General features: G+C 36.2%; 2 protein-coding genes across 2 annotated transcripts in view; both read right to left on the bottom strand.

The window, feature by feature from the left end:
- Window positions 1–79: 79 nt before the first annotated feature.
- trim47 (tripartite motif containing 47) lies at window positions 80–8,500 on the bottom strand. The gene is made up of 8 exons (XM_016240568.1): window positions 8,230–8,500; window positions 7,720–7,937; window positions 7,438–7,483; window positions 4,813–4,908; window positions 4,449–4,673; window positions 3,516–3,538; window positions 3,275–3,390; window positions 80–1,998 (listed from the first exon to the last, which is right to left on the bottom strand). Exons 1-8 carry the CDS (start codon window positions 8,413–8,415, stop codon window positions 1,469–1,471), a joined length of 1,440 nt encoding a protein of 479 aa, XP_016096054.1. The 5' UTR covers window positions 8,416–8,500; the 3' UTR covers window positions 80–1,468.
- Window positions 8,501–11,814: 3,314 nt separating this feature from the next.
- Window positions 11,815–16,271, bottom strand: part of LOC107557211 (FRAS1-related extracellular matrix protein 2-like) — a 63,076-nt gene continuing 58,619 nt past the window's right edge. The window contains 6 exon segments of the mRNA XM_016240546.1: window positions 11,815–12,709; window positions 12,840–12,986; window positions 13,408–13,462; window positions 13,465–13,594; window positions 13,699–13,728; window positions 15,037–15,141. Coding sequence (XP_016096032.1) covers window positions 12,203–12,709; window positions 12,840–12,986; window positions 13,408–13,462; window positions 13,465–13,594; window positions 13,699–13,728; window positions 15,037–15,141 — 974 coding nt within the window. The 3' untranslated portion in view covers window positions 11,815–12,202.

Here is a 16,271-nt window from a genome sequence, read left to right as displayed (position 1 = left end):
GTTAAATACTATGGATTTTTATATTTTAAAGAAGGAACTTTGGTTCTATGAAATACGAAATATTGAGGGGAAAAAAAATCATTGTAATATTTTATTTTTAAAATGACTGTTACTGCAGAGAAAAACATTTAACATCGCAGTGGTTTTTAACAAGTCACACAAAAGTAAAATGTACTCGTGATAACATCCAGCAGTTAGGTGATGTAACAGTTCTTACATCAGCGATTGAAAGGAATCCAAAAAATTAAAAATACAGTCAATGTTTTCAACTTGAACTAATTTCTTATGAAAAAATAGACAGTGATTAATAAAGTACTATAAATGTTAACTGAAACTTAGTTCTTAGCTGGGCAACACAAAGTGTTCATGTTCACAGCATATGTACAAAACATCTGGTTCTGGTACAGTGTTTTCTTGGTCCTTTCTCAGCTCAAACGATATTTTGTACAAATGGCTGCAGTGATTCTAGCATTTAAACTAGTTCTGTAAATAGCAACATGAACAACAAACCATCTGAGCTCAGTCAAAAAATACTGAAATGTAACTTTGTGCTCGTTTCAGTCCTAACGGCATCTCTCTTTTGATCTCTCATATTAGACTACAGCTAAAACAAAAGATTAAAATATTTAATATAATGGATTTGAAAATTACTTTAAAATGATGTAACATGAACGGCACACAGCTTCCGGATGTACTGCTTTATAAAAATGAATCTCTACATAATTAAATGAACAGAAGGACGCTCCTCACAGCACATCTGATCTACTTTGTCATATTGGAAGTTGCATAGCACCTATTGCAGGCTGAGCTATTACGAAATGTTGAACACAGATCCTTATGTAACACTCATTACATTACAGGGTAATTTGTCTAACAAATACATCCTTTACAGATAAAACTGTGCCAAAAAGTATGTAAAAAATGAAAAATGTAACATGGGGGAAAAAGTGAATATATGCCACATAATGGAATACACAGCAGTTAAGCAGTTAAAATAAAAATATATTTTTTTCCAAATCATTTGACGAATTTCTCCAATTTGAAATGTTGTCATCAAACATTAAACATCCAAAAAAAATTCACCTGATTCAATCCTTATTTTCACCTCTACACTATTGTACAAAAGACAACACTGAGGTCTAAGACATAAGACGACACAGAGCAGCTAAAGTCGACATTTGCGAAAAAACCTGCAATGCCTCTCTACCTGAATTTCAGTGGGGCTACATCACAATTCAAGAGCAAAAGAAATTCAATTCACTCCTTCAGATTATGGTGTATCAAAGCTCTACGCAACTAGTAAATTCAGATCAACTGAATCCAAAAACCCAGCAGAGCTTAAGAACAAACATCCTCCCTACTTCCAGGAGGGAAAATGCCCTGAAATGTTTACCAAAACACAAAAACAGGAGCATTTATCGTTATTTGTTTTCTTTGTTGCGAACTGCACGTACGCATCGCTTCATTTTCAGTAGAAATGACATATTTGTAGTCTGCTGCCTGGGTCGTTTTTCCCTGGGCTGAAGAAGGGCGAGACAGGCTCGTCAAAGTATGTGACAAAGTTATAGATGCGTTTCATAGTGACGGCGTCGAAGAAAGTAACGTGGCCCCGGTCGTAATCTAAGAAGATGCCGACACGAGGCGAGTTCCAATAGTCCGCCACGGGCACGCGCGAGTCTTCCTCGTTGGCGTACAGTCGGTCTTGAAGACACAGGCTCCAGTAGCCAGCAGAGGGCGAAAGGTTTACAAAACCTTTGCGGTTGCTATACTCGGTGGTGACGCCCAGATACCAGACCCCCTTGTCCCGTACGTCCACCTCCCAGTAGTGCTGCCCGCTGGAATACTGGGCGGTAGCGAGCACCCCGAAGAAACGGGTGAAACGCTGCGGCATGTCGGGCTCCTGGGAACGCATGCGGCCCTCCTCCACTTTGGTGTCAAAGTCACTGATGGCCAATGATGGGTGAGCCGTGTCTAAATCCAGAGTCAGATTTTGAGGCACTGGAAAACAAGGAAGATCTGGTTAGCCGTTTAGCATGTAACTAAAAACTCACAAAAAGATTGTTGTAAAAACTATAAATAAAAATCATACTATTGTTATTAAGATTGTTGTTTCCATTACAGATTTGCACAAAATCTTTGGAATATTTTATAAATATTGATAAAAAACTATTGCGAAATTACAGCATTTCCATTAACCGATGTTATGCGACTAAAACGTAATTTTTCCTCTCGCGATAAGTCATGGTGACGGATGTTGGTAGGTTTATGTATATAATCACAGCCACCAAACTAGCCATTACTTTTAATCGAAGGAGACGTAGGTGAGTATCTTTAGCAAAGCAGCGTGGAGAGCCACTTGCTCCGGTAGCCATGTCGGAGCCTTAATCAGACGTGTGCAGTGTAAATAAATTGTTATACAAGCATTAATGCCAAGGAAAGCCCTTTATACTTCAGAGTGGCCACGTATGAGGTGCTTGTGGAGGTTATAGTACACTGAAGAATGATCATGTGACTTTTACATATACCTGTAAATGCAAAAAAAAACGTATATACTGAAATATTTATTTTTCGAATTGCCTGAAAAGCCACCTCATGCGAGCATAAAGGCCCGTTCACATCAAGCACGATAACTTTAAAGATAACGATAAAGATATAGTTCTAAAAATCGTTCTCAATATTAAAGAATAGCATAGTCCACACTACAACTATAATGATAAAGGCACAGAGAAACGATATAGTTGGAAACACTTCCAGAACGATTTTTTTCCAGCTGACGAACAATACAAACATTGACAGCCAATCAGAATCCATCCTTCTATAACGAGCTCGAGAATTTAAAGCGGCAGACGCATGTGCGCTTACAATAAACTGTCGATATCGTTCTCTGGTGTGGACGCTAATATTGTTATCATTATAGTTATCGATCTTGGTGTGAATGGGGCTTAAATCCTTTTTATGTGATATATGGGTATTTTTGCGAAATCCTCCATTGGGAGTATTTTCAATTTTCAATTTCAATTTGCGCAATTTGAAGGGTAATGTAAATGCAGTTACTGAGGGGGTAAAAATGTGTTCACATTAGTGACATTTTGGCTAAATTTCTAAAAAAGTCCATTGTCAATAGTATAGTGACGTATGAAGCTACTTTCTGTTGGTCAACGAGAAATTCATATGAATTTCCAAATATCATAGATTCCAACTGAAATGACTGGATTTCGCTGGCAAAAATTCTCCAAATAATGTGACCGCACCTTAATGCACCAACAGTACTTACTTGTGTGTAACACGTGCATCATCTTCTTCCACATGATGAGCTGAAAGGGGCCTGTGAACTCTGAGAAATCTGGAGGAGAGGTAAAGGCCTGGACGCTGAGGTTTATGTGACAGGAGCTGAGGAAAAAAAACACATTATGAGAGACAAACACTAAAAATACCCAGATTATTAGCAGGGCAGATATAATCATAGCTAACAAGATAAGGAATTAAACTGATTAAAAAAAAACTGATTTACATACCTTAAGTATGAATTACTGATACTCTGGGGGAAAAAAAACCAAAAACGTTAATAATAATAATAATAGTGTCACGCTGCAAAGTCATACAAGTCACAATTGTGAGAAGCAAAGAAGCAATAACAATATATAAAAATACATGGCCAGATATAATGTAATGATATATATAATGTAATTACACCAAAGATGACAACTATAACAATAACTATACCCTTTTATCATTTGTTCTAATTCTGTGAGAATAGAATTGTCCAGATTTCAACTATAACGATAATGACAGATGAAAGATATTGTTGGAATCACTTCCAGAATTTTTTTTCCAGCTGATGAATGTTAAAACCTCGACAGCCAATCAGAATCCATCCAACTTCAAATAGCTTGAGCATTTAAGGTGGCAAAATTTCAACATCCTAATAATAAACGCAGCATTATCATACTATGGATGACATTTTTGTGGACACTAATATAGTTATTGTTCTTTGTGTAACCTGTCATAAATATGTAAATACAATAAATTGGTTTTCTTTTTTCACTGTAAATGGGCTTCAAATTAACAAATATGAAATTATAGGTTGTTCAAATTTATAATTCAGATTTCCATTTTATGCTTACAACCATAAGTGTAGCATGTTTGTCGCCATTTATTTATTAATAAATTTCAGAACATTTATAATAATAAAATTCATAATTCATGTAAAAATATACTGCATATTTTGCAGCCACGTCAGTTCAGAAAATGTGGAAAATATTTCACCCAAAAATGAAAATTCTGAGGGTGAGTAATTAATGACAGAACTTTCATTTTTGGGTGAACTAACCCTTTAATGCATGACCAAAAGAGCGCAATTCTTCTGAACTGAAAAAGTATATTTGTGTAATTCGAAGCATTTTATTTTATAATAGATGGACAGTTACTGGAGGTATGAAGTTCCTCACCTCGAAGTTAGCGCTGTCACTTAGCTGGTTTTGAATTTCAGTGATGGCTTTGTCCACTTTGGCTGCCTCGCTCTCCACCCGCTTCAGGTTGGCGTCGATCAGCCCGATAGTGGCTTCCGCTTCGACCTCCAACCTTTCCAACAGATCATCCTTCTCATCCAACAAAAACTGAACCAGGGCACCAACATCATCTTCGATCTTCTCCTTCAAGGCTTGTTTTTTGAGCTGTTGAGATGTAGATGTTTGAGATTCAGCATCAAGGCCTCCTCATGGACCATAAATCCACAGCAGGTTATATAACCACCAATTTTTGAGTCATTTGTATGTATGCAAAGTCAGCGTGGGAACAACTGAGCTTTCATACCTTGACATCAGTTTTGGCCTGCTCGTCTGTGCTCTTTACTCTCGTACACATGGACTTCTGCCAGTTCAGCTTGATGAGTCTCAGCTTCAGCTCACTCTGCATATTAAAACAAGAGAGAAATCTTTCAACTCCAAGCATGCACAAAATTGATGCAAAGTACAATAGAAGAAATGGTCCTGGGAAGGATCTTGACAACATCTATGGACCTTATTAATGTAGCAGCACCAACAATGTAAACAAAGAGTTCAAACAGTTCAAGTGCAACAGTTCACATAATGAAACTGGACACTACACTACGAGGGAGTTTAAGATTGCACACTTCAATAACCTTTGGAATGTGTGTAGAGTTGCTTTACATTTTGTGTTTATTCACTAGATTCATTTTCTAATAACAGTTCTCTTTTCAGTCTGCAAAAGAATATTCTTTCATTCTGATACTCACCTGTTGCTTTACACTCCATCTAATATTTGAACATGTTTGACCTTGGGCTCTGAACAAGGAGTATAAAAATAATCCAAAGGAACAGATAATTCACGCATGTGAAAGGTGTCGTACTTCGCTAATGTGTAAATTTCCAGAAGGGAAGGATAAGGAAGAATTCTTTGCCCACCAACCACAGTGACTGATGAACTAGTTTTACCAGCCATTTAGATTTTTTTAACAATCATTTTTAACTTTCAAATATTTCAAATATATAAAATAATAACATAATATAAAAATAAAATGCAGATTTCCAGTTAACTTCCCATTCAGAGTTTTAATTTGGAACTTAATTTAGGTTAACATTAACAATAAATATTATAGGAATTGTATAACTATGAAAATAAATATAAAAATACATTTAATACTTTATTAAATAAAATACATTTTAATAATATAAACACTTCAAATATAAATATATACATACATACAAACATATATACTGTATGTGAGACCCTGGACCACAAAACAGTATATACCGTCATAAGGGTCAATTTTTCAAAATTGAAGATTTTAAATTTTCAAAGAAATTTTCGCATTTTTCAAGCTGAATAAGCTTTTTTGCCATTTGCTTCGTTTGTTAGGATAGGACAATATTTGACTGACATACAACTATTTGAAAATCTGGAATCTGAGGGTGCAAAAAAAATCTAAATATTGAGAAAATCGCTTTTAAAGTTGTCCAAATGAAGTTCGTAGCAATGCATATTAACAATCAAAATTAAGTTAATATATTCACAGTAGGAAATTAAATGTCTTTATATTTTTAAATACAAAATATCTTCATGGAACATGATCTTTACTTAATATCCTAATGATTTTTGGCATAAAAGAAAAATCAATAATTTTGACCCATACAATGCATTTTTGGCTATTACTACAAATATACCCCAGCGACTTAAGACTGGTTTTGTGCTCCAGGACTGACATACAACTATTTGAAAATCTGGAATCTGAGGGTGCAAAAAAAATCTAAATATTGAGAAAATCGCCTTTAAAGTTGTCCAAATGAAGTTCGTAGCAATGCATATTAACAATCAAAATTAAGTTAATTTATTCACAGTAGGAAATTAAATGTCTTTATATTTTTAAATACAAAATATCTTCATGGAACATGATCTTTACTTAATATCCTAATGATTTTTGGCATAAAAGAAAAATCAATAATTTTGACCCATACAATGCATTTTTGGCTATTACTACAAATATACCCCAGCGACTTAAGACTGGTTTTGTGCTCCAGGGTCACATACATATATATTATCATATATATACACATATACACACACACACAATTTTAATAATATAATTACATTGAAATTATTACATATTTATTGAAAAATATACAGAAAATGTATTATTTAAAAAATTAGTATACAGAGCCCTTTGTTAACTTAGAATGTTAGCCAGTATATTTGGAATTATACAATTATAAAAATTATTTTTTACAAAAATGTATATTTAAATTTTTTATTGAAATACAATTTAATATAATTATGTCAATAATATAATATGAATATACTGAATTTATTATTTATTTAAAAAATGAATGTACAGAGCTCTGCGTTCATAATGCACCTTAGATTCAAAGCTAATTAAAATTGCAAATGGTCAAGGTTCATTTCTAGTGTTCACATTAGACTACAAATATGAAGACAAACTCTTCACACACATTTGTGTATCGGCCCCAGCAGCTGTTAGATGAGCAAAATTGTGCAAAAAGTACCCACATTTGGTGTTAATTTCACACCTAGATCCAGAAAACACCAGACACTGCTCACATAGTATTTGGTTTGAAATGTTCTTAAAAAAAACCCTCAAGACTGCAAACACCACAATCAAGCAATGGCTACGAGTTACTTAAAGACATTTCCACGGCTATCTGGTAAGAAAAAGCACTTAACGTAAGTGCTAAATGCCACATGTACATACAACACTGCAGTGACAGAGAGTCACTCCTTGTTCCAGCACCAAGGTTAGCAATAAATGTCTATGGCTTCTGGTGCCAACTCCGGCATTTAGACCAAGATAACAGGAAGGAGGTCAGGAAGGAATGAAAAAGACACTACAAACAAGTGACAGAGACAGAAAGGCTCAATCAAATCAGTTACGCAACAGACAAAACCAAGCAATGTCAAACAAACCTTCATGTCTTCAACAACCTCGGGTACAGGAGCAACATCATGGTGTCTAGAAAAATAATAACAGTGACATATGATGCTTCATTTCTAAAGCCATTTTCATCTAAAATACTAGAATGAAGTACATCTGGTCCTCAGACAGAGCAGAGGTCAAAGCATCGAAACCTACTGATCTGCCCACACAAACAGCATTTTGAGCATATAAACCCAAAAATGATGTCTAGGCAGGTAGCTCGCTAGATTTTGAGTGAATATGGGGAGCATATTCAGGTGACTGAGCCTCACCTGTGGGATCTGGATTCCCGACACACCACGCAGATGGGCTTCCTGTCCGTGTGGCAGTACAGCTTGAGCTCCTCGTGGTGTCGCTCACATTTCCCGTCCATTTTCACGGGTTTTGCGGGTGCAGAGGGCCTACACGTCTTCAGATAGTCGAAGTCGCTCAGTTTATCCACTAAGTTCTTTACCAGGTAATTCTTGGTGAAACTCATTTTCGCGAACACCTGCAAAAAAGGACAAAGTAGCATGTACAGAAGCATGTGTAGCATGTGCAGAAAAGTATCGGTGCTGTGTATTGACAAAAGGCTCGTGCGGCGATTTGTATGTTATGATACAATAAAGGAGGTCGGAGAAATCACACCTATTAAAGTCCGGTTGTTATTTAGACTGCCGGTTTAGGTCCTAGTGCATGATTTAGACGCGAATGTAACGTTATAGAAATCCGTTAAGTTCATTCGAGCAGCTGTAACTAAGCAACCCAGAATCTAGCAACATTTATCAAAACAAACCACGCACCATCCTGCACTCCGGACACTGGTAACCCACATCATCGCCTCCATTTTCCTCCCAGTGCATCAAAATACACATGCGGCAAAAATTGTGGCCGCATTTTAAAATGACAGGGTCGTCGAAATAATCGAGGCAAATAGAACAGACTAATTCCTTCTGAAGCTCTACTCTCGAATCTCCGGCAGTAGCCATGTTTCCCAAAGCAACAGTGTAACAGGGATAGAAGTAACTCTAGGCGGAAGAGAGAGAGCCCATTCTGGACTCACTTCCTGGTCCAGTCACGTGAGGGCTTGTGGTGAATCTGATTGGTTACGTTATCTAGTTGGCAGAGAAATGTTCTCGAGTCGGTTCTTTTGAGCAGTTCGTTTCAAAGAATCCCACCCTTCCTAGACATTCATTCGTTTATTTTTTTCTGTCTTGGATTTGATCTGACTCTGATGTTTCGAGCTTTTTTTTCTCTTCTTTTTAATGAACTTTATTGAACGATATAAACTACCACAAACGGCCTGGTACAAAAGCAACATTTCTTAATCAGACAACAGACGAGCATCATAACATAAAATAAGGGGGAAACAATTACTAGGGGTTTTCAGCAAGTTTAAGATTTTCTATTAAATTACAGAGGTTTAAGGCATTCTTTTTCATTTGTTTCAGCGACAGAAATAATGACATAGTTCTTTGTGACATATGTAGAAATTTGGAAGAATTTTCAGGAATCTTATGCAAAAAGAACTTCCCAAGAATAATGATTGTTAATGGCTAAATCACGTATATTTCAAAAATAAACCGAATAATACATTTTCCTTTGTTAAAACAGGGCAATCTTAAAATTTAGGAAATAACCAGTAATGCAGATCTTCCCAAAAGGCACAGGCAAATTTACAATCATAAAAAAAATGTTCTGTAGTTTCAGTTTGATCATCACAAAAGGAACAGTTGTTAACATAAAGACCAAATCGACATCTCAAAAATTCTCTAGAAGGATATACTCCGTTAAGTCTTCCTTTGCTTTTGGTGCAACTGAAAAATTCAAATATTTTGTTCTTAAAGTTTTTAACTTCATCTTTAGAGAAATATTGGAATGTTGAATGTTGATTCGAAGAAAGGATATGATTCACTTAACAAAGACATTCCGGATTACAGTATTGGGTAAATTTAGGTTAGTAAGAGAAACTCCGTTCACCAAAAGCCTGATGTTTTGAGCTTCCCATGTTAGTTTCTTGTTGCAAATTGACTGCTATTGTATTGATATTTTGTGTTCAAACACATTATGTGGCGTACATATTGCGTTTTAATACAGTTCTATCAAATAAAGTGCTTTTATTATGTTTACTGTGGTGAACGGCACATTCCAGGTCCCCCTCTCTGAACACAACAGTGGACAAAGGATTGCTACAATTTGATTGGATCTTGGTGAACTAACACAAACTGTCCCACGCCATCAGATAGAGATACTAGAGGGCAAGAAGTAGACCTCTGCTACCAATCCTGGGAAAGACAGGACTTCTCATTGGTCCACATGCAGTTTCAGCTTTCACCCATTTAGAGACTAATTCCTAAGGTTTTGGCCTGTGACCACCATGAAAATTCCTCAGGTCCTCTGGATGTAGCAGCAGTGGGTGAAACAGATGATGGATCCAAATCCATTCATAACCTCAAAACTGATGTAAACTAGCCTACATCACATCCATTTTACACTTACTCAGAGAAATAAGTATTCTCAGTGTGAGATGTGTAGTGCAACATCTTACACAAATTTAGCAGCCGACGGACAAATGAATACATGCTTGACAGTTCAATCCTTTTCCATCGTGCTTGGACTTGATGCATTCAGAACATTACCAAAGGTATTCTGGTAGTGGTTTGGAAAATGAGAAATGCATGAGAAATGTCTCCCATCCAGAGAGGCAGTAACAGATTCAACCACATTTGGAGTTTTAAGCCTGTGAGGAAAGAGACATCAACAGATACAGTACAATACTTTCAAAGTCTTCGTCCAGCGAGACAACAACAGATGCAGCATGTCCCGAGTCTCCATCCTAGAGAGACTAAATTTGGAGTCTCTGGCCTAGAGAACCTTCACTTCAAGGTACTTTCTTCAGCGTGTTCCAGATTTTAGGACCCTTTAGTGCTCCAGGAGATCAGCATCCTACAGCGCTTCATGTTCAACGGATTCAACAGACTCATTCGACCACAGGAAAGGTAAACATTTCACAACTATGAATTAACTACAACTGAACAAACACATTTTAGCACAGTTATAAGACGTTCAAATATTTAAAGTCTCAAGACTTTATTTTGTGCTTCAAGGCCCAGTACATAAAATGCATTTAGCATTGTAAATATTTAGGAGTGAACCATGTACAAAAAACACAATATCTCACCATAAATACCATTTCAAACAAAGATTATTTCATTGTGCCCAAAATGTCGTGCTCGTGTTTCTTAACCTGCGAATATGGAAACAATCCAGTGATTTTATTGCATAGCACATTTCTTTTGAAATATTATCAGCCTGATGAGGAATATATTTGTCAGGAGGTGAAATGGATTTGACAATAGGATGCTGGTTTTTCATGGATGCATAAACAGTTTGATGTGTCTAATGACAGTGAAGACAACAAAAATGTTATAGCTGATACATCAGTGTCAGTGGAGTGAATCTGGTTTGGAAAAAAACTCCAAAAGACAGTCAAACACAAATTTAGAAATCTGAGGGATTTCCCGTGTCAGTTTTTCCCTTATTTTAAAACGACACTCGGTGAGATAAGACGGCAATATTTAATACATGCGGTTCTCATGAATACTAATGCTTAAATTATAACAAGTAATAAAAACAGCAGCAACAAGATGAAATTTGACAACATTTGACAGACTGAATGTAAACTTTGTGACAACAACTATTTAACGGTGATATGAAATGCATATTCAGCATTTCTCCATTAAAAGCTTGGCACTTGCTGTTAAAAACCTGTGATATGCTATAATACAAGCCAATATTTAACACTTGAGATAAATAAAGGTGAAACACACAATACAGGTGTCAGTGTCGTGATCAGCTCATTTGAATGCACCACATGACCCATAAGAAATGACTTAAACATTCTCAAACTTACTTTTCCTTTCAGAATCTTATCATCTGTATAAATGATATCATCTTTCGTTCATCTGGTGTTACCCAGTGTTCAAAGTGACAGGGCCAATGAGATTGAGATGTTTTTTTAAATTAAACTTTCATACACTTTGTATGGAATGTGCTGTGAAAAAATTGTATTCACAACTAATTAAAAGGTAAAAAAAAACAAAAAAAAACAAGTTAGGGTAACAACAACAATAATAATAATTATGATTATTAAATAATAATAATAAAAAATTCTCATGAAAAATACCTAAAAAAAAACTCTATTATTATTATCAATTATTATTACTTGGAAAAAAAACTTTTTTTTAAACTTTTTCTTCTTCTAATGAGTGGTCCTTCTTTATTTTATTGTTATTATTACTATTACCATTACCACTATTATTCTAGTTAATATTTTATTTTGGATTAAAAAAAATCATTTTGGAATTCTGGAATTTAATGCAACTAAAATGGAACCAAATGAGATCTTGTTTCTGTCAATATATCCACTGGCATAAAAGAATATTAAAATTATTAATATTTGAAGGACACATTTTTCTTTCTTTCTTTTCTCACATTCTAGTCTACTTTCAAAAAAGTGGGTAGGGCTCAGGGTCCCCCCTGAGCACTCTGAACACTGGGTAAACCTCAATCCATTATTAGACAAGCAGAATTTCAGAGTTACAACATAAAACGTAATTTAAAATGATTTCTTTGGGCTGGTGATGAACTGGGTCGTGAGTTCTCCGTAAAATAAAACCTGTCAGAGGCACTTGTTAAAAACAAAGAAAAGAAAACAAATTGATCCCATGTATGACAAAGGAGAACAGTAATATCTCCGAGTAGTCCATTAGTCTTTCAGACCTCTGAACTGTCACCATTATCAAGGCTACTTCTAACTATAACAGGCTGGAGGCTGGACGAGACTCTTGGGGCCTTTTTCACAGGCGTCCACCTTGAGCGAACCATCAGTGCCAACACTATAACCACGAGGACGGTGAGAAGCAGTCCCACGACGGCTCCTGCCACAGTCACCGCGTCCTCTTCCGCACCTTGTCCACTGAGCTCCCGTGGAGACAGTCCGTCTGCGAACAGCTCTTCCCCAGATGCAGAGCGCCGACGGCTGCGGTCCAGAGCGATGTGCATGATATTCGTTCCTCGGTTGTTCTCGGGTCCGATCTCCTCCGCCAGGACCGGGACTTCTCTGTTGGACCGTCTGGAGCGTCCTCTGGCCTCCGCTGGTACAAGGTCACCTGATGTTATTGAGTGGTACTCTACACTTCGCTTGCCAATGCCACGCTTGGCGTTGTCTTTTGAACGCACAGTGTAGATGGTGTGAATGAACCACTCCCGTCCTACTGCCACCTAGAGACCAGAAGGATAATAGAGGATTTGAGCAAGGTTGACTTGGTAAATGACAGGAATCCAGTACAGGATGTCACACTGTATATAGTTCTACAATACCATAACTAATAAACCTTCAAAAAGATTAGACCTGGAAAAGAGGAGTAGAATCCAGTCTGAATCCGTCAGATCCTGGCTGCTTCACCAGAGAGAGGGCAGAGGGGTCATCTACAGCCAGCAGGGCCTTGAAACTCACGTCCCCAAAACTCTTGGCCTGGGTCTCTGGCTGGGCTTTGTCCTAGAGGCAAGGTGGAGTCATGGGACTTTTTTTAGACAAATGTTACTGAAAATGTCTTAACAAACCACTTAAATTATGTTTCCTAAAATAACATATTTCAATTATTATTATTAATTTAAATTGTATAATGTATAATTTATTATAAAATGAAAGACAAATATAAAAACGTGCATTTTAGTATTATTTATATAGTTTTATATACCATTTAATAATTCGAATGAGTATTTTAGTAATTTTGTTATGTTTGTCATTTTATTAGTTTGTGTCTGTCTTTTTATATTTCTATTTAGCTTTCATTTATATTTATTTCAGTTTTAATTTTAGTACTTCAGTTAGTTGCCAAGCTTTCAAGTTTTTCCATTTCATATTTACATTTTTAATTAGTTCAATTAGTTTTAGTTAACACTGCTAGCATACTCACAATAATTTTGAATCTGTACAGCAGGGATGGGGAGTCTGCAAGGCATCCAAACAACTCACTGCAAAGTCTGAAATGAACATCCATTGCTGGACAGGCTGGCTGTAGGTCAGCTCAGTCCTAACCAGAGTAAGGTTGAAGGTCAAGCCTGGGTGGTCTGCACTCAATACAATGGACTTCACAGGTGATGCTGGGTAATCAGGTAAGATAGCAAGATAGCAAGTTAATTTAATCAAATCAAGGCGTTTGTTCTATAAACAATTTAAGAAGAGAGATATGATATTTAGATTTTACCTGCAGTCTTCTGACCCCTCAAATCCGCTGCTGGAAATAAGGCAAAAAGTTCATTACATTGTTAATTTTGACAGCAAATTTTGAGTTAGTTTTAGTCATAGTCTTTTGACTAAAATGCCATTTAGTTTTAGTCATATTTTAGTCACCTGAATTGTTTTTAGTTTTAGTCTAGTTTTAGTCGACTAAAATCTAATGGGTTTAGTTACAGTGTAATGCATTTATTAAGCATTTCTCCAAAATTTCCAAACTCATTACATAGTATTGATATTAAGGTTTTATTATGATAGACAACACTGAAAAAAATGATTCATTGAATTTACAAATTTTTTTTAAGGTAAGTGGTTGCAATCAATTTATTTTAGCTACATGTATATAAACAAATTTATTTGACTAACTTTCAACATATTTTTTTTATTAAATGTAGCTAAAATAAATTTTGTGACCACTTACCTTAAAAAAATTTAGTAGCATTTTTTCAGTGAACGATTTAACTGCTATGACACACAATATGCCTTTATGTTAAAATTAAATAAAACCACTTCTCATAAAGAACAAGCACATGGTTTTCTTTTTAATGAAATACAAATGGTTATATAGGCTAATTATGCATTCTTTATACTATAGCAACTTGTTTACCATATCCTTCATTCTTTCAAGCAGACATATTTATTTCTATAAATACATTTAGATTATTCTTTAGGGCTACTAAAGTTTTTCAGTCAATAGCAGTGAGTGATTTTCTGTCTTTCTTTTGTTGCTTGATTAACATCAATGACTCGGACAATAGAAACTAAATTAAGCTGCTGTCCCTTTAAAACCGAAAAAAGGACGCGCTTTCTGTGAGTGTATGCTTCGGTGTCTGCGCTCAGAAAACCGGACCGAATTGAGCTCTCTCTTGCGTCGTCAGATTTATTTATATGTCTGCTCTTCTCTTACGCCCACATATTGACATTTTTGAACGTTTTATGCGATGTGCAGCAAGTGTATGTTAGCTTATGTCCCGCAGGCTCAAATGTAGGCATCTAACCTCCGAACCACGCAGCAGATTCGTTCTGAAATCGAATGAATCTCTTCCCAAATCGTCCCTCCCTAACATTTTCGTCTCGTTTTTATTCGTCGACGAAAAGGTCAATAGGTTTGTCATAGTTTTAGTCATTCAAAAAGAGTTCTGGTTCGTTATCGTCTCGTTGTCGTCAGTGATAAAAATGTCGTTGAACATTATGACAAATTATTCCTCAACTAAATTATCTTTAAAAATGAATCTTTCCATAAGAACAATGTCGATGTATATATTAATATTAATATAATTAATACGATTTCAGAGATGCCAAAACGCACCAGAATGTGCCACTACAAACAACCCCCTGAAGCGAGCCTCTGTGCGGAAGTTCACCACAAGCCTCCCCTGCTCATTGATCCTCATGCTGGTTGGATATAAAGCTCCTGCAGAGAAAACATGTCCAATGTGATTATCTTTTCATTTGAAATATTGCATGTCTTCCCACTTAAAGTTCCAATTTCCACATCCTGAACTAGTTCTGTAATCCTCTAAATGTCCACATGTGACATTTGTACAGTGGCCGAGAAGTGCAGAACAAATCACAATTCTGAAAACAAAAGAACAAATTACAAACGCAAATGCAAGTCTAAAAAAAACAAAACAATTCAGAAAGCACAACAACAATTCAGAAAACACAACGACAAATCTGAAAACAAATTAACAAGTCAGAAAACACAACGACAAATCAGACAAACCGGAAGAGTTAGGTATAGTTCGAGACAGTGCCATTGGTTTGGGATTACTCACCGCTGACTGGACGAGACATCTGTCAATCAACGTATACAGGGAAGAACCAGCCGAAGAACCTGTCCTGGTAGAATGTTCGGAGATGGTATTAAAGTAGCTCAGTTTAAATGTATTATATGAATTGCCTTTACTATGGAATAAAAAATACGGAGTGTATATTTAGATTTAGTTAAAAGTGGCTGTAGAACATCAGCTCCAATGGTGCAGCTGGATAAGTGCTTGCCCTTGGCCTTTTGATGCGATCGACCCAGATTCGATCCCGCCTTTAGCCAAACTTTTTTTCGCTCCCTTTTCAAGTCTCGGATCACATCGTAAAGGCATTTATTTTCAATAAAAATTAAGGAAATAATCAAAAAGTTGAAAATAAAGTATCGGGTAGGGGTAGGGTAAGTGTAGGGAGGGCTTTATTGTACCAATAAGGTGGCATCCATTTAATAATTTAAATTTATAATTTACACTCAATACGTTATTGCATACTGTTTTATAATGAACTACAATACTGAAGTGCAGATAATTGCCACTATTTGCAACAAGTAGTATACTTGATAGTAGAAATCCTGCTATTTTAACATAGTGTAACGTCTCGGTTACTTGTGTAACCCTCGTTCCCGGAAGAAGGGAACGGAGACGTTACGTCAGTCGTGACTGACGAATTGGGATCTCGCCCGAGAGCCCAATCACCTTTGAGTGTAAACTAAACAAGCCAATGACAGTTGGCGTGCGTGTTTCGCAAATGCACATCAGTTTTTCGCTGAGGAGCCGAGAC

The sequence above is a fragment of the Sinocyclocheilus grahami genome, unplaced genomic scaffold (genome assembly GCF_001515645.1).
Source record: "Sinocyclocheilus grahami isolate Dianchi unplaced genomic scaffold, SAMN03320097.WGS_v1.1 scaffold593.1, whole genome shotgun sequence".
In the NCBI taxonomy this organism is placed as follows: domain Eukaryota; kingdom Metazoa; phylum Chordata; class Actinopteri; order Cypriniformes; family Cyprinidae; genus Sinocyclocheilus; species Sinocyclocheilus grahami.
The sequence above is the reverse complement of the archived record's forward strand: the minus strand, read 5'-3'. Positions and strand labels throughout refer to the sequence as shown.

Coding starts and splice junctions, on each gene's coding strand:
- trim47 (XM_016240568.1), bottom strand. CDS start 8,415: ATGGCTACTGCCGGAGATTCGAGAGTAGAGCTTCAGAAGGAATTAGTC. Junction 7,938..8,229: donor AGTGTCCGGAGTGCAGGATG/GTGCGTGGTTTG, acceptor CCTTTTTTGCAG/GTGTTCGCGAAAATGAGTTT. Junction 4,674..4,812: donor AGGCCAAAACTGATGTCAAG/GTATGAAAGCTC, acceptor ACATCTCAACAG/CTCAAAAAACAAGCCTTGAA.